The following is a 23,638-nucleotide window of genomic DNA, read 5'->3' as shown; positions in this document are numbered from 1 at the left end:
GCTTCCTGGGGAGGGGATGAGGGTTGCCCCCAAGTGGTCCACGTAGATCCGGTGAGGGACGGGCAAGCCTTTGTTTCTTGCTGTAGCAGAGAGCCTGCACAAGGATAGGGTTTGACCTTACAGGGAAGAAATGTGCAGCCTTTTGCCCGGCTTGGGTGGCTATCAGGCTGAACGGGGAGGGCTGACGATTAAAGCTGTCAGTGCTCCAGTAATAAAAATAGAACCCGCCTTTTCCCTTTTTTTTAAACCACAAAGAAGAATTTAGAGAGGGCTAGAGCATTGTTGCAAAGATTGCTAGGAATTAACTAGCCATTTCACGTGAGACTTTCGGGCACAAAAGAAACAGTAATCACTTGCTTCAAATTCCTGGTGGAGTGCTTGAGTCTCCAGTGGTTTCTGGAACGACTCTAAACACACTTCTGCCCTTGTAAACTGTGTATCCAATGAAGAGGCCGTCTTAAGTGGCACTTATTATTAAAAATAAAATGTGATAAGCTGAAAACTGTTCAGGATGCTAGATGTCCTGTAGTGTCAGATTTCCAGCCAAGACATGACTAATGCCTTTAAAAAAGTTTTTATTTATTTATTTGTGTGTGTGCGTGTGTGCGTGCGTCTATGCGTGCGCATGTGCGTCTATGCGTGCGTATGTGTGCGTGCTGTATATACGCACATCACAGCACACACACATGGCAGTCAGAGGACAGCTCTCTCTGCACCACATCAGCCCTGGGGATCAAACTCAGGTCATCAGGTTTGTCTGCAAGCACCTTTACTCACTGATCCCTCTCGCTGACCCAGGATTTGATTCTTTAGGTAAAAATAAGTAAGCACATCCATCTCATTAGTGAACCAATTTATTTCATCTTTAATATGTGGAAAAGTTCAATGAACTTTAAAGATTATTCTTTAAAACTTATTATTATTAAATCTTTCTATGTCAGTTTTATGCACCAGTGTGCCTGAGGCCACGTGACAGTTCTTTAGGCATAAAGGGGTGTCGAATAGAAAATGTTCTAGAAGTCTGGCTGTAGGGGAGGTGTCAGTTCTCACCATCTTTTCCATTTCCTACTCAGCCACCTTTTTCTGTGTGCAGCAGTCCAGCATGTAACAGAAGGTTCTTCAGTAGACCACTGTCTGCTGCTGACCAAGATGCAGTGATAGGTGCTCTTCCTGAAAACAGGCAGGATGTGCGTGGGCTGGGGCTTCATGGCTGAGCAGGAGTTCATGCAGAGAGGAAGGAAGAAAGGTGAGCCTGTGTAGAGGGAGGAGCATGGGAGAAGGGCACAGGGTCAGGGCCTGGCCCTTCCTGGCCTCCTGGAGCCTCTGGTATGGGACAGAAGTGTAAATGGACTGATGTGTGAGGGGCCTTTGTTTACAGGCTGATAGCTAGGCTTCCTGTATGGATGTTTTGGGAGCCATTGAAAACCTGAAGTTGGAGGAATTAGAGGAGTATGTTTGTGGTCTAGGGTTGTGTGAAATGGGGAGGACAGAGGTACAGGGGAGTTATGTTGGAGCCACAGAGGGCAGCCATCAAGTGGGGACCCTGGGAAGAGAAGGGCTATAGAATCACACTGCATTAGAGGCCGCCCATGTGTTGAAAGCCTGAATGGGGAAGGAAGAGAAGGGAACTGGACGATAATGCCACAGTTTCTGACTTGAGTCAAGGACAGGGATGGTGGATGTGCTCAAGAGGTCAGCAGGACTGGAAAAAGAAGAGGAGCAGCTGGCAGTGGCCATCACCATATCCCTTCCCTGGGGCCAGTGGTTTCAGTTGAGTGGAGTGAGGAATGACTGAGCCAAAATAGAAAGGAGAAACACTTTAAAAAAGTGTATTTCTACTCCAGAAGAAATAGCAGGTCAGAACTGATGTTTTCAGGCCTGTAATTAATCCCAGCTACCTGGGTGGCTGAGGCAGAAGGATGGCAAGTTCAAGGCCAGCCTGGACAACTTAGTGAGAGCCAGCCTCAAAGAAACAAAAAGTAAGAGCACGTTGAGGCCGGAGCTCTGTGGTAGAATGCTTCCTAATATGCATGAAGCTTTGGTCCTCGTATCACCAAACAAAAAGCAGGAAGATCAGAAAAATTTAGAAACCACAGGAAATGATGATGATGATGATGACAGAGTTTTCCAAGTCTGTGTAGCTCTGGCTGTTCCAGGCTCACCAGAGATCCCCTGCCTCTGCCTCCTGAGTGCTGGGATTAAAGGTGTGTGCCACCACTGCCCAGCTAAAAAGTACTATTTTTCTAAAGAGAAATCAGCTGTGATCTGACTATCAGAGACATCCACGCTGAACAGTTAACCACAGTTTTGTTAGTGTTTCTGCTTAATTATGGTCTCATGTGGCTTTTGATATTGAAGTCTGTTAGTGATCCTTGCGGTAAAGGCAGGAGATGTGTGAAGACTTCTAGGCTAAAGAGCAAGAAAGGCTGAGGAAACTGGGGAGTTGTCTGTGCTGAGGGAGATGACAGAAGTAGGCCCTAGGATGGGGGTGAGGAATTAAAACACAAACCTTCAGAATGTGACAGCACCAGGAGAGTAAATCCTAAAACAAGCCTGCATGTGGAGGTAAGCTTTTTACCCGTTCCCTGCCTCTTTAAGTCGTGGCGCAGTGACAAGAAACAAGTATTTATAATTCATTTGGCTGATCACAAGCCTGCCAAAATCAAACATGGCTTTTCTTTTATTTCAACGAATTATGTGAGCTTCTTGGTAGGTTGTTTTGGGATATTTTGGCTGGCCATGGCAGAAGTCCAGCTTAAACTTGGCCAAAATAAACAAACAGTGACATATGTTGGGGAAAGGCTCAAGAGGTTTGGCTTCAGTCACAGCTGGATCTAAGAGGTGAGACCCAGGAAGCAGCTCTCCCCAGCTCCCCTGCTACAGACAGCTTTTCCTGGGCTACAGTGGAGATGGACGCTTGGTGCCCATGAGCTTAGCAGCTATGTGAGAACAGTCTGCTTTTCTTTAGTTTTGTCAGAGGCCGCCAGTGTCCCATAGAGAGGACACTTGGCAGGTCTGAATCAGGGGCTGGGAGAATGTGGAAGTCTCACCGGCCAGGCCTAGGTCACGTGCTTGACTTGAGAGCCAATCATATGGCCTCGTGTAACCATATGGCCAAGGCTGGGAGAGTGGTGTTTTCTCAAATGAAATGTGGTTGTGTGAAAAAAGGTTTTAGACCTTTGTGTCAACTTATTCCCAATGTCTGTCACTTTTTCTATTTCAAAAAAATTATTATAATTAAAAATACATTTTTGTGGAGGGGACAGGAACTCCACAAGGAGAGCAACAGAACAAGATAATTTGAACACAGGGAACTTCCCAGAGACTCATACTCCAACCAAGGACTATTCGTGGAGATGACCTGGAACCCCTGCACAGATGTAGCCCATGGCAGTTCAGTGTCCAAGTGGGTTACATAGTAATGGGAAGAGGGACTGCCTCTGACATAATCTGATTGGCCTGCTCGTTGATCACTTCCCCCTGACGGGGGAGCAGCCTTATCAGGCCACAGTAGAGGACAATGCAGCCACTTTTGATGAGAACTGATAGACTAAGATCAGAAAGGAGAGGAGAACCCCCCTATCAGTGGACTTGGGGAGTGGCATGCATACAGAAAGGGGAGGGAGGGTGGGATCGGGAGGGGAGGAGGGAGGGGCTTATGGGGGGATACAAAATGAATAAAGTGTAATTAATAAAAAATTAAAAACAAAACAAAACAAAAAACAAAAAATACATTTTTGTTAGTACATATATTAATTATGCATAATATTACCTTAAAACTCTTTCATACATGTATATTTGATATATTTTGATCATCTTCTGTTATCCTTCCTTGCTCCTAAGAATCTTTTAAAAGATCTATTTATTATTTATACAACATTCCGCCTGCATGTGTGCGTGCATGCCAGCAGAGGGCACCAGATCTCATTATAGATGGTTGTGAGCCACCATGTGGTTGCTGGGAATTGAACTCAGGACCTTTGGAAGTGCAGCCAGTACTCTTAACCTCTGAGCCATCTCTCCAGCCCCCTTGCCTAAGAATCTTTTAAAAATTAAACATTATTTGTACATTATGAATGTTTAAGAGAAGACACTATTAAATAAGTTAATTCAAATTTAATGTTTGTCTTTGAAAACAAACCAAGAAAAATCATACGCTTCAGATTTAAACAAGATATTTCAAATACTTCTTTCACTGAAAACTTAGAGTGACATTTTATTAAGAGTCTTTTTTTGGCAAAGCTATTTTATTGCCACAAAAGGTAATGAATATAGAGAAAAATATCCAGAAAGCACATTGACAAACAACCTTAAAAAATGAAATTGTGAATATTCAATTTTGATTTATATTTTATGCCTGGTGCACGCATGTGTTGTGTGTGTGTGTGTGTGCATGCATGTGCATGCATGTGACAGGTACACACACTTGTACATGCGCAGAGGTCAGAGCAAGATGCCAGGTGTCTGTCCCTCTGTTGCTGTCTGCCTTGAGACAGGGTCTTTCACTGTTTTGTTGTGCTGGCTAGCCAGCAAGCTCTTGGGATCTGCCTGTCCCCACATGCCAGTGCTGGGGTTACGGATATACAGAGCAGTGTCTAGGTTTTTATGTCGGTGCTGGGTGTTCAAACTCAGGTCCTCATGCTCAAAGAAGCCATCTTAATGTCATTCTCTGGCTTATATCTACCCATGGGCGAGCACCCACATCTGTGAACACATACACAAACTGAAGTTGTTCTGTGTGATGTTCTATTCTTGGCTGTCAACTTGACTACGTCTGGAATTAACTAAAACCGCAAATGGAGGGCACAATTGTGAGGCATTTTTGCTTAATCTGAAGGAAGATCTGCTGGTCATCTGGATGCTTGAGGTCAGAAGGCATGCCTTCTTCTGAGATGGAAAAAAACTCCTTTCATTCCTATTATTGGAGCTGAGAAAATCCACCTCTATTCTGGGTCACATTTTCTCCTGAAAAAGAAGAAAGCTTTTGATCTTTGCCTGCTTGCTCTCCCTTTGCTAGCAAGTTTGTTCCTTCACTGACATTAGAGCCTACTTCAGGACTGAAGCATATACTAAAGACCAGCTGAGACACTCAGCCTTATGGACTGAGCAACTACTGGGATTCTTGGTCTTTCTGCTCCTAGCCAGCCATTGATGGATTAGCTGGACCACACCCTGAAAGTCATTCTAATAAATCCTCCAGCACCCCCTTCTCTATATATACACACATGTATGTATATGTGTATACATATATAAATACATACAAATATACATATATGTATATATATGGTTCTCTAGTGTAACAGAACTTATAGAATGAATTTCTCTCTATAATATATACATTATATATATTCATTCTATAAGCTCTATTACTTTAGAGAACCCTGACTAATACATTATGTGTTCTGCAATATCAAATGTCAGCCAAGATTTAATTCACCTGCCTCAGAAGTATACAAATCTGTATTTACCTTTAATAAATACTAAAATTATATCAAATAATTGTTTTTAAATACACTTATTTGTTACTAGTTTGGTTTACATATTTATTTTATATACCGCTATACCGAGAGTTGTGTGAAAACTTCTGAGGAGAAAAGAGATTGGGAGACAGTATCTGGCTTCATGTGCATTGTGCTGGTGAATGGTAGCTGTAATTATTGATGGCTTAACGAACGTTGAGAACATTTACTGATTCTCTGTCATGGCGACCTGATGGTGCAGCTTATGGAGGACCTTGCTGTGAATGGGAGCCATCATTCTCGCTGCTTGTCATGACTGGGTTTTCTGTAGGTAGGCCCAGCAGCATCGGCGTGGGAAAGAGGGACAGAGAAGAGCAGCATGGATGGGAGGGTGAGCGGTGACCAGCAAATGTCTGACTATAAGGCAAACCTGGGAGAAAAGGAGGGAGGTCAGAGCTGACGCATGGGACATATGGGAAGGGAGGGTGTGAGCCGAGGTGAAGGCAGGACAGAGAGCATGATTTCAGGAAGACAGGGGGAGCATTGTTTTCTCCCTTGGCGGTGGGATTTAATATTCCTGATTGTCACAGGTGACATAGGTTCGTGGTCCAAGCCCCTCAGAGCAGCAATGGGATCATGTCCCTGGTGTCATGTGAACACCTAAAATATCTGTGAAAGGTGTGCCGGCAGCTGGGACTTGATGATCACGTAGCACCATTGTGTTAGTTTCTATTGCTGAGATAAAACACCAGGACCACAACTCTCGGAAGTTCATCCCTGAGGGCAAAGGGTGTTTCAGCTCACAGCTCTCTTAATTCATCCCTGAGGGAAGTCTGAGCAGGAACTCAAGGCAGGAACCTGGAGACAGGAACTGAAGCGGATGCCATGGGGGATTGCTGCTGGCTCGTTCCTCACGGCTTGCTCAGCCTGTTTCTTGTACCATCCAGGACCACATGCTTTGGGAGTCACGGGGTAGAGGAAGGGAGGAGACAGCAGCTCCTGCAGTGGACTGGGTACCCTGCATCAATCGTGAGCCTAGAAAATGCCCCTACATGCTGGCCTGGTGGGGACATTTTCTCAACTGACGCTCCCTCTTCTCAAGTGACTCTAGCTCCGGTCAAGTTGACAAAACCCTAGGCAGCACAACAGTGTCACACCGTTCTCCATAGATGTGTAGATGTATTTGTCATTTAAAAAAAACTTCCATGATTTATGTAATAGCTTAAGAAAAACAAACAAACAAACCAGAGGAACTCAAACTGTGAGACAAGAAGTTGGATGGATGGTTTTCATGGGTTTAAAATGGACTGAAGCAGTGATGGAGAGACAGACTTGGGGTAGAGGTCAGACTCTTCATTGCTTCTGGAGTTTTTGTAGCAGGGGAAGACTCCAGAGAGCAGTTTCTGAGTGCTGATGGGACTGGCCCTGCCTGTAAGCTCAGTGGGGAACTTAGAACACACTGGCTTTGTGCCCTGATTGGAGATGCTGGGAGTTTTGAAAACAAGCTGTGTATCCTTGAGGCTCTGAGCAGAACTGGTGTGACGGGGAGAGGTGAGGCTTCTGCAGGTCAGAAGACAGCATTTTTCTGCCTTGCTCATAGCATTTCATAGCTCTGCCACTGGCCTGAGGGACCCCCGTAACACTGTGGTTCTTCTCGATGAAGAGAGCAATTAGAACATCACTGGAAGGTTGGAGATGTAATTTAGCCCTTGATTCCTCTCCTCTGTGCAGAGGTTCAAAGCACCTGCTTTGAAGCCAGCATTTCTTGTGGTCTTCAGGGAAAAAAAAAAAAAATGCAGCCAGTCTTCGCCGACTGGAAAAGAGTGAGAATTAGAATGGCTGGGAGAAGGCTTGAAATTTTGAATCATTGAATTAGATTGAGTACAGCCTGTGGCAGAAGAATAATTGAGTTGGAAATCACCTAGATTTGATCTGCACCACAATGTTGGTTGCATTTCTCATGACTGCCTCAAAAACCCTGACGTAAACAGTTTAAGAGAGGAAAGACTGATTTTGGCTGAGCTTCTGACGCTCAAGATAGGGAGGGCATGGGAGGGCGTGGTAGCAGGGCACAGTGTCAGGGAGGGCATGGGAGGGCGTGGTGGCCACAGGGCGTGGTTCAGGGGGTGTGGGAGGGCGTGGTGGCCGCAGGGCGGCAGAGCATATTTATATCACCAGGTAGCAGGGAGTGAGGCAGGGGTTCTCTTGGTGGTCCCCTCCTGGTGAGCTCTTTCGGCCAGTAGCCCTACGTCTTAATGTTTCCACGGCCTCCAGAAATTGTACCACCAGGCATTTAAAACACAAGCCTGTGGGGGACAGTTTCAGATTCAAACCATAGCACTGCTCTGAGGAGCTGGGGGCACCTTTAAAAAACATTCTAAAGAAAGTTAACCGATTCGGTTTACATGTGGATAATTATAATTACAGCAAATATATTGTTAATTAGTGAGCTTGTCTCAGCAGGGTGAGAGGGTTCCTGCCTTCATCCCAGGGCTCCGGGGCAGAGGCTAGCTTGGGCTATCATGTGAGACTGTCTAAAACAAACAAACAAAACAACAACACACCCAAAACAACCTTCCCTGCACCAGAACAAAAAACCCATCTCAAAAGATTATCATGAAAAATAAAAACTAGGCAGCCAGAATGGAGAACTGGCTCTGGCTGCTTCCGTATTAGATTTGTGCTGTTTACAAATTGAGATGAGTTCAGCTTCCTCAGTGGCACACAGATGTTGACGGCAGTGGGTTGTTTTTCTGCTTCTCGGAGCAGCTCTGTAAGAAGAGCTTTATATTTAGAACACTTTTTCCTTGATGAATAAGTAAAAACAAAACAAAACATGTTTTTGCCATGTAAAAATGTTTGTTATGGGAGATGAAGGAAAGCGAGAACCTTCTGAGAGGAATTAGAGAGCGTTCTTTAGGACAGCTGCTTTGTCTAGTGATTTGCCATCAATATTTGTTTTGAAACATGTCATGGTTTTTTGATTTTAACCCTCAAAGGCTTTGGGCATTTAGGGTAGTTCATTCAACTGGAAAGCTGAGAAAACACAATGATGATGATATTTTTGATTACTATAGACTATCGTTGAAGAAACAAATGATGTGTACACACACATACATGTGTGTGTATGTATGTATGTAGGTGCACATGCACACACACATATATATTGGCAGTTCTGGGGACTGAACCTAGGGCTTTACATGTCCTAGGCAAGCTAAGTTACATCCCAACCTCTCTTCTTGGTTTTAATTTTGAGATAGTGTCCCACTAAGTGTCCCAGGCTGGACTTGAATTTATAACCCTTGAGCCTCAGCCCTCTTTCATGTAGCTGGGATTACCTGTTTGGGTCACCAGGCCTGGTTGTAGTTTATATCTGACGGAAAAATGTTGAAAAGGAGAACATCCTAGCTGCTGATAGAGTAAAAATCATAGTATAAAAGAGAACTGAAAGTTTGTTGTGTCCTGTGAAGATGATTGTTCTTAAATGGCCATGTACAAGATACATTGCTGAAGTGCTGGGTGGGGGAAAGCCTACCTTTTGCTGAGCAACCACAGGCTGTGGCCAGTTGGGGGAGGTCCATCTTTCAGAGGCCCGCCTTAAAAGAAAATAGAGCTTATTTATGACTGAGGAGATGTTCAGTAGCTGGTGAACTTAGGAAAAGTCTACAAGATGAGGATGAAGCAGAAAGGTGTGTAATTATCTGCAGCCTCTGGATCAATGTGTGATTGACTCTGAGGCAGGGAGGATGGGCACCATGCTGGTTTTGGCAAGCTCACAGGAAGTAGCTGCAAGTGGGATCAATAGGCACCATCTATAATCTTAGATGTGACGGCCACATTGCTACTTGTGTGTTCTCAAATACTCTCCCTTTCTCGGTCTGTCTGTCCCTCTTTTTCTATAAGACACCCTTCTCTGTGGAGGGGCTCATGTCTCACCTGTGAGTGGAAGATGTACCCATAATCCCAGGACATTGAGAGCAGGAAATATTTGCACTACAGTGTCTGCTCCACTGTCAGGAATATCTGTATTTGCAAGCGTCCTCACAGACGTTGTGCCAGAGTTCTGATTCATAGTTCTGGAAGTTTGTGATCTTAATCTTGGAAATTAATCTCAGTGGGTGGCTGTAACCTTGACATCTTCCTTGAAAACCTGTTCTTTGGTGAAAGAAGCTAAGTATTTCTAACAAAGAGAGACCTCATTTCAATGAACTGCTCAATGTGTTTTTATAAACTTTTTCTCAGTGGTTAGTGGTTGATTCTTTGGAAATGTTTCTTTGAGTTAGAACTTTTTAGGCTTACCTCATAAAATGATCGAGAATATTTTGCTCACATTTTTTTCAAATATTAAAGCATATTCCACATAGTTTTCAAAGGTGGGTGCGATCAAAAAAGTGAAACACAATCTTGATACCAGAATAGGAGTCATGCTCCCGTGAGAAAGAGAATGTCTCGTACACATTGTTCTTCAGCTTAGTGGGTCATGTGTCACTATGTAATGGAGTCATGTCTCCTAAAAACTGCTGTCAAGCCGTTTAGTGACTGCTTTAGACTTGAGAGCTAAGTCTTCTTGGTAAGATGAGTTCTGCGAGCGGCTGTGGAATGGACCGTTCATGGTTCCAGCCCCTTCCCTGGGCTCTTCCCTTTCCCTGCTAACTGGCCTCTCCTTATGTATATTTTGAAACATTCATGATGGATAATTGAATCTGTGTCTTTAGCCAGCCGACAGGTGGTGAACTCCATTCAAATTCCCACCTTTATAGGCCTTTAAAATTACTTAACCGTGGCTCAGCTGATGGCGGTTCCGGTCACTTGGGCTGGCCACCTGAGACCCACAAGGTAGAGGGAGAGAACTGGTTCCTGGAAGCTGTCCCCTGACCTCCAGGGCACAGCGTGACTTATATGTGCACACATGCGCACACATAAATAAAAATGCAATAACAATTTTTGCAAGTCCTTAACTGGGTGATTTCTGTTTTGCTGTATAGAAAAGGCCGTTCTGTCAGACTCCACCCTCCAACCCTTCCCTCACTCTGTGCTGAGCTGTGGGAGATGGAAAGCAAGGCGGGCTTGTTGAATACAGCCAGTAAACTGTGTGAAGTTGGGAGTGGGGCCTACCCACTGGGAAGGTGCTGCTTAGTGTGGGCCCTGAGCTGTGTGCCGGGGTGGCTGCTTGAGTGGGCAAAGCCCTGGGTTAAATCTGAAGACCCAAGCCCCAAAACCTAACACCACAGACAAACAGAAGCCTCCAGTGTTTCTTGAGCAGGCTTTAGAGTTAGGTCCGAGCTGCAGGGGTGTCTCATAGCCATTCGGGCTCTGGTTAGGTAAGAGGCAGCTGTTGTAGCTTTTTCAATTTTCTTTATCCTCTCTCAAGAGTGCTAGATGGTCTAAATTAGAACAGGTGAAATTAATGAGGAAGAGCTGGTTTTCTTGCTTCATTTTGCCAGCCCGCAGCTTCGCTTCTTTGGTAGGGCCATAAGCATCATGCAGCTGCTGATGGGAAAGGTCTACTTGGGTACCTCACCTGGGTGGGGAGGGGGTGGTGGTCTTGCCTTGCTTGGGGTGCTTGGCTCCTGCTCCAACGTCCTCATAGTTCTTAAATTTGAAGATGCCACATCAGCTCTCTGACCCGTGAAGTCAGGGCCATCAAGGTGGGAAGGGCTGAGACAGCAAAGTAAGACTGGATCTGTGCACTCCACAGGCTAAGCACAGGGGAACTCACTCTGCCAGATAATCATTGAGTTTCCTGGTAACTGAAACTGGAAGCCTGGAGAACGTGTGAATAGTCTAGGGAAGCAGAACACGAAAGAGGCTCTGCTGAACTAGACTTGGCTTATTAATGCATTGTAACAAACAGAATCCAGACCTAGTACACTGAGAATTTACTGCTACTACTTTAATCTATTTGGCTGTGGAAACCCAGACCTCTGAGCTTCTACTCTAAGCAGAGAGCCATGTGCTGGGATGGCTGTCAGTTTCTCCATTGTCACAGAGCCTCGCTAAGGTGGTCCAGAGAACTGAGAAGTATATGAGCAAAGGAAGGGGCTCCAGGAAGCTCTGGGATGGTGTCCTTTAGACACTGACGGTTGTGGTGGGGTCCCAGAAGAGCTGCAGACCAAGGTAGAACTTAATAATGGGCCCAGCAGTAGTAAGGAACCGCTAAGATGCTGTATCCTGGAGCTTTGATGGCAGCTGGCTCCCAGAGGCTCCCCAGGGATCAATTAGAAGCACAGCCTTCTAAACACTAGGTATTGCCTCTCTAGATATGTTTACTTTTTTATTATGGTTAGACACACATAATCTAAAATTTATATGTATTTCTAAACGAAGAAAAATAAATCTGTACCCATGGACCAGAAGCCCAATTTGGGTTACCATGTTAGAAAAGGCATGACATTTGATCTAAGTCTCCAGGCCCAAGTCAGATTCAGCCTCCTGGTGAAGGGGAGGCCAGCTTGCCCGAGGAAGCCTTCAACACAGTTGGAGGATGTGCTGGAGAAGGGCCTCCAAGTCTTTGTACACAAACACTTGCGTGTACTTGCTGAGGTGACCACGCCCAGAGCAGAAGACAGGAACTAGACCTCGTAGAGACTCCTAGCCCCCGGGCCTGAGCTGCTAGCACTGGAGGGCATCATTGCAGCTGTTGCCACCATTCCCAGGATGGCTTGTGTAGTCCAGTAAAGAAAATGGAATTCGGGCCAAGGTTGAATTTGGAGCGGATGTGGTAGCCTGCAGATCCAGGCTCTGGGTGCTTCCTGCGTTCTTAGCGTCATGAGTGGGATGGTGGATCTGCCAGCTGCCTGCATTCCCCAGTGGCCCTCTGACCACAGAGTCAAGGCCACAGCAGCTAAGGCCAAATGGAAACCCACTGAATTTTCTTCCTCTGCTGGGATAACGGGTGGAAGGTCAGAGTGCATACAGGGCATTGCTGTGATTAAAGTTCTCCAGAAAGACTTGGAAGTGCCTTTCACATATGGACCTGACTGAGCTGTTGGGTGGTGTATAGGCAGGTTCAGCTTAGAGCGGATTTTGGGTTATTGCACATTTCACCTGATGGGGACTCAAATATCAACTGGAAAGGAATGGTGTGTGTATGGGAAAAATCAACCAAGCCCCACATGGCCCATGGTATTTTAGCATGTTTGCCTCTGTGTTAGATGAATCCCTTGGTTTTCCCCACCTTCTGTTCTGCAGTGCTTTGAACTTACTGACCCCCTACAACCGTTCAGCACATCCTGTGTTAACGCTAGCAGCCAGTGAACAGAAAGCAAGAACTATAAATAACACACACTTGAAACCAAGTGATATATTAGCGGACAGTCAGCAAAAAGAACCACAACTGACCATTTGTGTGTGTTTTCATGTATGTGCCAGCAGACATCTGTGTTGGTTGTGTGGGTGTGTGTGTGCCTGCACATTGGAGGTCAGAGGATAATCTTGGCATTCAAGAATGCCATCTGCCTTTTAAAAACTGAATTTCATTTTCACAACTTCATACAGGGGCATTTCATCTGTGCCCCGCCCCCAGCCCCTCCAACTCCTTTTAGGTCTCCCTCCCTCCTAGATTCATGATATCATCCTTATTATTGTAATAGACACATATGTGTGTACATGAGTCTTTATACATGCACAGACACACATACAGTGTTGGTCATTTGTGTGTGTGTCTAGGGATAACCACTTGGGATCGGATGACCTATATGAGCACTCATCCCTAGAGGAAACTTACTCTCCCTATCTTAACAGCTATTAGCTGTCTGTAGCGTCTTGTTTAGGAAAGGGACCATGTGGAGTTTTCTCTGTTCATGTTGTCCTGTCAGCTGGTGCTGTCATTCTGCCTGTCTCCTTCAGGCAATCTTGTTTTTGAAGCAGAGTCTCTCATTGGCTTGACACTTGCCCATTAGGCTAAGCTGGCTGATCAGTAAACTGCCAGGATTCGCTTAGCTCCACATTTCCAGTGCTGGGATTACACACACACATATATACATACACATATGTATATATAGACACACTTATGTATATATACAGATATATATATGTATACATACACATGTATATGCACATATATGTATATATACACATATGTTTATATATACACATATGTACACACACACACACATCCCTTACACACACACCAAGTATCTGAGGACTAAACTCAGGTCCTTATATTTGCAAGACTAGCACCATACCTGCTATCTCTTCAGCCCTAACGTTGACCATTTGATCAGGATTTGGCTAAGCAAGTCATGGAGGGTCAGAAATGTTAGGAAGAAAGGCAAAAGTAGCAGAGATGACGGTAGCGGGCTGTCTCCACAAGACCTGGGGTAACCAAGGCAGGAGATTGGCATCATCAAAACAGAGATGCTTGGGAACAAGAGGGCTCCATAGAGCTGGGCCCCCAGACCTTGGAGCAGATGCCTTTGCCAGGCTGGGCTGTCAGAGCTGAACTTTCTACCCTGTCAGTAAGCTTTGCTGCAGGCCTCACTATAGCCAGTGTAGGCCCCTGTGTGCTGTAGCGATGAGAGCAGGTAGGGATGGCCTGTTCTGGGCATGATGAGAGAAGGCTGGAATTGTGGGGCTTGTGTTGTGATGCAGAGCATTCCTTCCGCATCTTCCGTAGGTAGAACCCTAGATGGTGAAGGAGACTGTGGGCTCAGATTCCCGGCCCAGCATCATGGTGAGTGATGGAGAACCAGGCAAGACGGACATCCAGCATAAACGCGTCTGAAAATGTGTCTGTGGCGGTTGGCATGGTCACCTCCACAGGATCTAGACTCACCTCGGGGACAAATCTCTGGTTGTGTTTCTAGTGATGGCTAATGGGTTTAGGAAGGCCCACCCTGAATATGGGCTGCAGCATCCCATAGTGGCTGGGTCCCAGACTGAGTAATAAGGAGAAAGCAAGCCGAGCGCCAACATCGCTTCTCTCCTTTCCACTGTGGACCCCAGTGCCTGCTGCCACCATAATGGACCGACTGTGCTTGAACTGTGAGCTAAATAAACCCTTTCTTTCTGAAGCTGCTTTTGTCAGGGCTTAGTTGCTGCAGTGGGGACAGTAGCTGGTTCTTCTGGAACACTCTGACCTCTGAGTAATGTGTGTCTGTTTCCCTTCTTCATCCCCGGCTCCAGACTCCGGCTCCATGATAATGGGACTGGTGAGGCCCAAACAAGGGAACTTACAGAAGAAAGAGTTCATTTTGGACTTACGGTCCCAGAGGGGCAGAGTGCATTCTGGCAGAGACAGCAGGCAGCAGCCATGGAGGCTGGAGCTGGGGCTCACATCCCAAGCCACAAACAGGAAACTGAGAAACTGAACTCAAAAATGGCAAGAGTCTTTAAACTCTCAAAGCCTGCCCAGCGACTCAATTCTTCCAGCAAGGCTATGCCTCCTAGACCTCTTCAAACAGCACCAACTGGTGGCCAAGTGTTCAAATGCCAGAGATTATGGGGACCCTTATCCCTCAAACCGCCGCAGGTGATGGTAGTTTACAAGACCCGGTCCCTTGTTTCCCATGGCTTTGCCTTTGGCTGTCCTGGCAAGCCTCCTTCTTCCTCTTGTTCCCAGTTCCTCCTCATGCACGTTCCTTCTCTGAGATTCTGTGTGTACATGTGCTCCTGAGTGTTTGTGTATGGGGATGCTGGTGTGTAGACCCCACAGAGGACAAGGCTCGGGAGCTGATCTCACCTTCTCACTTGTTTGAGACAGACTTTCTTGCTGCTGTTTCTCTGCGTATGCCAGGCTAGCCAGGTTGCTGCAGGGGACTCCCTATCTGCCTTCTGTCTACACACAGCAGCACTGAGATCACGGGACACGGACACTGCTGCACCCACAGGGCACTGTTCCTCTTCTACAGTGCTGCCCGTGTCTGCCTCCAGCTGGGGGTAGCCGTTGTGGAGGGAGACGGCTCAGCTGGGAGAGGGTGAGTGCACAGACAAAGAACACACCTGGGAACAGTTTCAGAGAACTGGTTCAGTTTATTGGGCCGGGGGGTTAGGTATTGGAGCAGGCTTTGAGAGTTTATGCCCCTGGGGAGGTGGCCAGGGCCTCTGGGGCAAGGTTTGTGTGACCATGTACCATTGGCCAGGGCAGGGATGTTGGAAGATGGGGAGGGGGAGGCTTATAAGGTCAATCAAGGAGCCTGACAACTGTCAGGGTAATAAATTCTCACTAGGGTTGGTGGGAGGGGGGCTGGCTTTGTGGCACCAGGTTGGGAGAGGAGAGGTAGCTAGCTCCTGTCATCCTCATGTTTCAGGTGTCTGGGATTGAGGCTCCCCTTGACCTTTTCTCTGTAACCCAGGGCTGTTATGGTCTCACACTACAGGGTGACGTTATGGAGGAGCTGAGCGCCCTGAGCTGCCTGGGCTAGCTGATAACTCCCTAAGCCCATTATCAGGGCACAGTAGAGCCGCCTGGCCCCCTTTCTGGTTCATGCACTTTCTGCCTCATTTTCACGTTATCTTTTGCAGCTTGGAACCATCTATAGGCTCTCTCCTCTCCAAGGAGGGACTCTGGGAGGTAACGTCACTCTGTTATCCGAGTTTCTCAGTGTGCTTTGGTTCTGGCAGAGAACAGTGCTGCTGCCTGCTCTGGAGAAACTTCTGGACGTTCCTTCCCTTGGTGGCTCCATTCTCATAGAGCTGGGGGAAGTGTGGCTCAGTGTTCTGCTGGTCTGACCCTGGTGTCCATAGTTCCTACACTGAACACAAGTCTCCGAGTTTACAGGGCTGCTTCCGGGCCTACCAAACCTACCCTTTCTTCCAAAGTCATTGTTCCCTGTGGGACAAATGCTAGTGACAGAGCCCTTCAGACCATAGAGGTCCATGGGGGCCAAGATGGGTCATCACACAGTGAGCATAGTGTTCTGAGCCTGTGCGTGAAGACACATCGAGCCCCAAAGACTTCACGTTTCTCTCTAAGTCCCTGGGCAAGTGCTGAGATTAATTTAACTTTCTGGTTTTGAAGCTCTGCCGGGTAATGTGCGCTTCTAACAGGACTGCAGCAAGTGCTCTAGAGCAAGACAGTCTGCCCCACTGACCTGTGCATGACTGCACGTGCAGTCGTGTTTGCAAGCTTCTGTTGTATGTCGCAAGTATGTGCCTGTTTGTGTGTGTGCATTTGTGCCTTTGTGTTTGTGCTTCGCATTTTTGTGTGCATGCTTTCATATGTGTGCCTGTATTGGTGTGTGCCTGTGAGTGTGTGCACATTATTTGTATATATGTGCAAGTGAGCAATTTGCACATTTATACTTTGTGTACATGTTTGTGTTTGAGCACATGTATATGCAATTGTGAAATGTGTAGGTGTGGAGGTGTGTTTGTGCATATAGGTATGGGCATGTATCTGTGTCCATGTGTTTAAGTGCATGCAATGTGATTGTGTATATATCTGTTTGTAGTTGTGTTTTATGTGCATGCATGTTTGAGTTTGTGTGTGTATGTATTTTTATAAATGCATGCTTATATGCAAATCTGCGTGTGTGCTTGTATCTGAGCACATGTGTGTATGTGTGGATTTGTCAGGACACATGCATGTGTTTTGGTGCATACACGTTTCTGTACACGAATGTGTATATGTGTGCTTTAATGTGTGTGCACCTGTGCATCTTTGTGTGTGTGTTTGTGTGTGTGAAGCCATGTGTGCATGTGTTCTTGTGTGCAAGGTTGTTCTTGTGTGCAGGTATGTACTTTTGAGTGTAGGTGCACATACATGCTTTTGTATACATGCATGTATATACGTGTGCGTATTTGTGTGTTCTTGTGGTTTTTTGCCCTGAACGTGTGTTTTGTGTGTACATGCTTATACATGAGTGGAATCATGTTTGTGTAAGTGCACCGTGTATATATAGGTTCATGTGTATGTCCATATGTGTTTAGTATAGGTATTTCTTTGTATACTTTTTTTGTGTATGTTTGTGTCATTTATGTTTATATATGCATGTGGGCATGAGTGTGCATGTTAGTTTCTGTGTGCACTTATGTTTCTTATGTGTGCCTGTGTGCCTGTGTATGTATGTGTTGTTTTTGTGTTTGCATGTGTATTTGCATGTTTGTATACCTTTGTTTTTGTGTGTGGATGTGTTTGTCCACACACACATACATGTGTATATATTCACACATATGTGTACATGTGTGAAGGACTTCTGTTGGAAAATGACACATACCATGTATATCTATCTGTGTGCTTATGTGCATGTGTGTGTACATGTGGTGGGCTTCTGTGAGAAAAACACTCCAGTGACCTGGCGCTCCAGGGCAGCCTAGCAAGGTAGCTTCTGGAAATCCAGACTTTTGCACTCCTACTCCGTGAGCTTAATCGATGGCTCTTCACTTGTTTCTTCCACACCCTGGTTGTCCTGGACACAGACACTGTGGGCAGACAGACCCTCCGCTGGGGCCTGAAGCCTGGTCACCGTAAGGCAATCCCATTGGCCTGGTGGGCCTTTGCCTCCACATCTTCAGGCCTGCCTCAGCTTGCCAAAGCTTTTTTCTTCCTGCGCATGGCCCGTGTGGCTGGCAGATCCACTCCAGCCCAGCAGGCACAATCTTCCATATTGTCAGGGCAGTGCTTGGCCTCTGCTGGCAGCTAGATGATGGCTTGGACTTCGTTCCCCAGAGTAGAGTCTGTCTAGAACAAACAGCTGCTTCTGTTCGATCTCAGTCTGGACCTGGTTTTCCGGAGATTCTAATGTAACTACTGGTCAGGGCAGCCCTTGAATCCGGGAAAATGGAGTGATATGGCAGCTGAAAAAAAAAAAAAATGCTAAGATTGATGGCTCCCAGCAGCGGCTAGAGGCTTGTTCTAACGTGAGTACTGCCCAGGCAGGATTTTCCGCCATCTTGCTTCCCCCTTCCCTTGAATGGGATAGAAGAGCTGTGGCTGGGGTTGCTCAGGCCTCTCTCACAGAAATTAGCAGGGTCACTGTGTTTGCAAGCAGGAGGTGGAACTACACAGACGGCTTCAAATTCTGGCTCTGTTCTGTCTTGTAACCTTGGGGGTGCTGCAGGCCTTGTAGCATCTCGGCTTTTCATCTTTAAAGGGAAGCTGGCACTGTTGGGAAGAACTGGGATGAGGGTGCCTGGAATAGCCTCATGAGGCAGCTGAGTCGGTAGGCAGGCTGGTGCTTGGTGCCTTCCTGAGCTCAGCTTGTAGGCAGCTGAGCTGGGAGGCAGGCTGGGAGGCAGGATGGGAGGCAGGCTGGTGCTTGGTGCCTTCCTGAGCTTGGCTTGTAGACAGCTGAGCTGGGAGGCAGGCTGGGAGGCAGGCTGGGAGGGAGGCTGGTGGTTGGTGCCTTCCTGAGCTTGGCGTGTAGGCAGCTTCACCTCTGAGAAACCACCGCAGTGGTCTCTTGCCGGAGCTAGTTTGGGGTTTTTCTCTTTCTCCTTGAATAAAAGGCTGCGAAGCATAGTTTGAGGGTCCACCAGAATGTATTTGAATTCCAGGGTTCTCTGCACTGATTTCTGAAGCTCTCAGAGCTGTTGGGGAGAACACTAATGTGGCCCATCCTTACCTATACCCAGGAGGGGACCGTGTTCTCTAGAGTCACACACAGAATTAGGGAATGGATGTCTCTCTATCTCTTTCTCCCTCCTTCCCTCTCTCCCTCCTCCCTCCCTCTCTCTCTCTCTCTCTCTCTCTCCACAAACACACACACACACACAAACATAAGGGCTTTATTGGAATGGCTTACAGGCTACAGTCCAACTAATCCAACAATGGCTAGCTGTGAACGGAAAGTCAAAGAATCTAGTAGTTAGTCAGTCCCACAAGGCTGAGTGTCTCATCTGGTCTTCTGTACACGCTGGAATCCCAAAGAAGCAGGCTCTAATGCCAGTAAAGGAATGGATGTGCTAGCAATGGTGAGGGCCAGCAGGCAAAGAGCAAAAGCTCCTTTTCCCAGTGTCTTTATATAGGCTTCCAGCAGAAGGCCTGACCAGATTAACAGTGCATCTTTCAGCCTCAAGATCTGTATCAAAAGCCTGTGTCTTCCTGTGTCAAGATCTGGACCACAGGTGTGCCCTTAGTTTCTGGATTGTAGTTCATTCCAGATACAGTCAAGTTGACAGCCAACAATGGCCATCACAGACCAGTTGATAATGACTTGTTTTGTTTTAAATTTTGAGATAGACATGGTGTCTATTCCAGTCTTGCTTTAAGCTCACTAAAAGCCAAGGATGACATTATGCCCCTGATCCTCCTTTTCCTTGAGTGCCAGGATTCAGATATGTGCTAGCACACCCAATTTATGTGGTTCTAGGGATTGAGCCCTGGGCCTAGGCTACACCAGACAAACATTCTATTAACTGTGTTTCAATCCCAAACCCACTGAGGCCTTCTTTTATTTAAGACCATGTCTCCAGTATCAGAATTAAGAATAATTACTTGTAGAAAGTGGATAAGGTAGAGATCTCATACATAGAGGTGTGTATAGCAAAGCAGGCTTCTGAAAGTTTATAGCTTATCTGAAAGTTTAGAAGACTGGGCATCTTGTGTGTGTGCATGTAGAGGCTCAGAGATGACGTCAGTTCTCTATTGCTCCTTATGTTTTTGAAGCAGGGTCTCTCACTGAACACAGGGTCTCCCTCTGATTCCAGCTTGCCTGCTCACCAGGATGCCTGGGGAAGTTCTGTGTTTCTGTGTAGTCTTGGGACTGTGGCCCACCTGCTCTGTATGAATGCTGATGATCCAAACTGCAGCAAGCCACAGCAATGTGCACAGCTCCATTTCCAACCCAGCGTGCTTGACCCTCCTCAGTTACAGAAGGCTTCGGCTCCTCCCCACGGGCGAGGGAACGCATGACTGCGTGCCGTGTAGATACTGGGCTCGGTTTGGGAAATGACATCTCAGGATGGATTTCACACCTGATCTCAGTGTCACCGTGCTCTGGGGCAGCATCTCTCAGGTCGCTGTCAAGTTGGTTCACAGCGAGGGAAATCACAGGGCTGTGCACAGCTTCGGTGTAAGCTGACTCAAGTCCTAAGTGGTGAAACCTCGGCGAGGTCACCCCTAGAATCAGAAGAGTCAGTGAGGGTGTTGGAGGTGTTTGGTATGTCTTCCGACTGAGGACTGTTCTGGATGACCTCCACGTTGTCTTTGGAGCAACCTATGTGTGCTAACAGGGCCCTGGGATGGTGTCTTCTTAGAGACAGGCTGAGGAATTTCCATGGGATGTACGTTCCTTTTGCACAAGGGAAGAGTCTATTAAAAGTACCCAGAGCCTGACATCCAGCTCAGGGGTTGTTTTATAGGATACAGGCAAAGGAAAAATCAAATTGGATATATCAAGTGTTGTTTTACAGGTTTTTGAGCTCAAGTAATGCCAACATCAGGTGTCAAATCAATCCTGAGATATTATTTATTGAACTGAGCCCAGGATGCAATCATGCTGTGTAATCAATTGTGTGTATACCTATGTGTATATTTGTGTGAGTGTGTGTGCATGTGTGCATGAGGTCAGAGGTCAAGCTCAGGTGCTTGAGTGGAGGTGTCCATTTTGTTTCCTGAGACAGGCTGTCACTGGCCTTTGGCTTAGCAATGTGGCATTGCTGGTCGGCCAGCAACCGCCTCAGGTTGGGCTGCCTCTGCTGTGCCACTGCTGGTGTTACAAGCATGCACCGTCATGTCTGGCATCTGTGGACCAAACTGGGGTCTTACTGCTCGCTCATCACAAACCCTTTAACAACTAAGCTATGTCTCCCGCACTGTGAGGTTTAAGGAAGAGAGACCTCCTAAGGGGTTTCTTTGGAATGTTTCCTCCTCTTTGTAGTAGAATGCATGTTAAGTAGCAAAGGGAAGTCAAATTGGCATCGACTCTTTTTCATGAGAGCTCCTCTGCCATTCTCAGTTGGGCTCCCAATGGCAGGAGGGCTCCCTCCATACCCCAGTGAGTGTTGGGAGGGGTTTGAGGGCTCACCTGCTCCGCCCTCCAGGCAACTTGTCAGTGTCAGTCATGGGGTGGGGTGTGGGGCGACACCTTTCTGCCATTAACCCACATGGCCCCTCCGGTCTCGGCTGCCCCTGTTCTCTATTTGGCTTGCCAGCTGGGCTGGCCAGCATTTGTGGCCAGAGCCAGCCAGAGCACTGTGGGCATAAATGGGGAACATGAGCACCATCACCCCAACTTGGCTTGTGAGCTCGGATGAAGGGTCTGGTGTGCGGCTGAGTGGCTCATGGCGATTGTTTTTGGCCTTTTTAGAACAGAAGACTCGATAACAGAAGACGAGAAGAGGAGGTACGTGAGCTGTGAGTGAGTCTGGCCGTGGTGCACGGGTGTGACCCACGCTAGCACAGGGTGGTAACACATCCCATCAGGTGGGACGCTTCGAGGGATGTGAAAAGACATCAGCCCAGACTGAGGATCTCGGCTGCAGCCATGCTGGCTTGTGCTCTGTCCTATGGACGTGGCCCTGTGTGCTCCTGTCCTGGATCTGACTTCCCTTCCTCATCGCCCCCCTTCTTGTTCCTGTCACACTTGCTCAGGTCCATTCTATTCTGTGTTGCACTCCTCGGCTTTCTCTCTTATATCACACTCATCTTTCCCTATGAGAAAGTGGTTTTTGTATCTCCATATTACCTGATAGCGCAGGGATCTCTAGATTTGTCATATAGGGTGATTGACACCTGTCACATATTTGACACATCGCTAATTTTACTTAGCTTACTTCTTTTCTTCTCATTACAAGCAAAATATTTAAACTTTTACTGATTTAACATAGCTATTTTTCCCCAAAGCTTCCTTCTAACATACAGAAACAAGAATCTTCAAAAAGATATGAGTTATCTTCATCATACTTATTTGGAGTGGTCTATGCTTTATTTTTGATGCTTCTCTCTTTTTTAGCACCCCTTAAATTGGTCTGATATTTTTTTCTTAAAGAAACTATGGAGGAGTGTATGTTGGCCTGCCCTCTGAAGCCGCCAGTATGGTGTCTGGTCAAGCAAAGACTGTACGAAAAAGTAAGCAAGGATTATGTGGAACTATTTCCAAAAAAAAGTGTTCGTGCATATATGTGTGTGTATTAATGGGCATGTCTATGTAGGGGGAAGTATATGTATGGGTGTGGGTGTTTCTAGGTGTGTGCATGCATAGGTGTGTCTGTGTATATGTGGGTGTGGGTGTATGTATGGGTGTGTGTGTGTCTGCATGCATGTATGTGTGTGTAGGTTCACATGCATGTGAGGGTCAGAGGAGAGGCTCTGCTGTTCCCTGGGAGATGTCCTCCCTCTTTCTTGGAGATGGGATCTTACACACTTGGAACTTGTGGAATCCTTTTGTCTGGCTGGCCATCGAGCCCATGAGTCTACCTGTCTTTGCCTCGTGAGCACTGGGGTTACAAGGGCATACCACCATGCTAGGCTTCTTTTGTAAGATATGGCTCTGGGGGCTCCAACTCAGGCCATCATGCTGGCTCAGCAGGCGCTTTACCTTACCTACTGAGCTATCTCCATGGTCTCAAAAACTGTGCAATTCATATTTTCCCTTCGCCCAGCCTAACCCACCTGCTCTGCCACGGCAGTGAGCCATGTGAGAATTCCTTGTTTCTTGTCAGTGTTTCTCGAAGTCGTCACCCCCTTGTTAAAAGCCCAGTTTGTGTGGAGGCTGCAAACTGCAATTTTATTTATGTACATGTGCCGGGAGACTCTTAATTTCTTGTTAATTTTAGTGATCAGTGTGAAATGGAAAGCTAGCATTAAAGTTGATGGGATGCTTGTGAACATGGCCTGTATTTTCATAACAGGAAGATGGTGAGCTCGTGAGCAGGGTGGTGATTGCAGTTAAAAAAAAAAAATCTGTTTACAGAGCTATAGCATATTATTATTAAACATACTGTGATAATTTGTTTTCTGTTGATATTTGTTTTATTATTTGTCACATTTGAATTTATCCAGTGTGTGTGCGCTTGTGGAGATCAGAGGATAATCCTTTGGGCATCAGTTTTCTACCTGTGTGTGTGCGCTTGTGGAGATCAGAGGATAATCCTTTGGGCATCAGTTTTCTACCTGTGGGTTCTAGGACGAAGTTCATGCAGCAGATGCCTTTATGCTCTGAGCCATCTTGCCAGCCGTACTTCATTTTGATGAGTGTGTGTGTGTGTGTGTGTGTGTGTGTGTGTGTGTGTGGTGTGTGTGTGTGTGTGTGGTATATGTGTGGTATATGTGTGGTGTGTGTGGTGTGTGTGTGTGT

The 23,638-nt window shown here is 46.6% G+C and overlaps 1 protein-coding gene across 1 annotated transcript in view; it reads left to right on the top strand.

The window, feature by feature from the left end:
- CUNH12orf75 (chromosome unknown C12orf75 homolog) overlaps positions 1 to 23,638 on the top strand; it is a 41,528-nt gene that overhangs the window by 11,511 nt on the left and 6,379 nt on the right. The window contains exons 3-4 of the mRNA XM_055627741.1: positions 21,650 to 21,685; positions 22,331 to 22,410. Coding sequence (XP_055483716.1) covers positions 21,650 to 21,685; positions 22,331 to 22,410 — 116 coding nt within the window. The remainder of the gene's footprint in view (positions 1 to 21,649; positions 21,686 to 22,330; positions 22,411 to 23,638) is intronic.

Source organism: Psammomys obesus, unplaced genomic scaffold, assembly GCF_907164565.1.
Source record: "Psammomys obesus unplaced genomic scaffold, mPsaObe1.curated_primary_1811, whole genome shotgun sequence".
In the NCBI taxonomy this organism is placed as follows: Eukaryota; Metazoa; Chordata; class Mammalia; order Rodentia; family Muridae; genus Psammomys; species Psammomys obesus.
The sequence above is the reverse complement of the archived record's forward strand: the minus strand, read 5'-3'. Positions and strand labels throughout refer to the sequence as shown.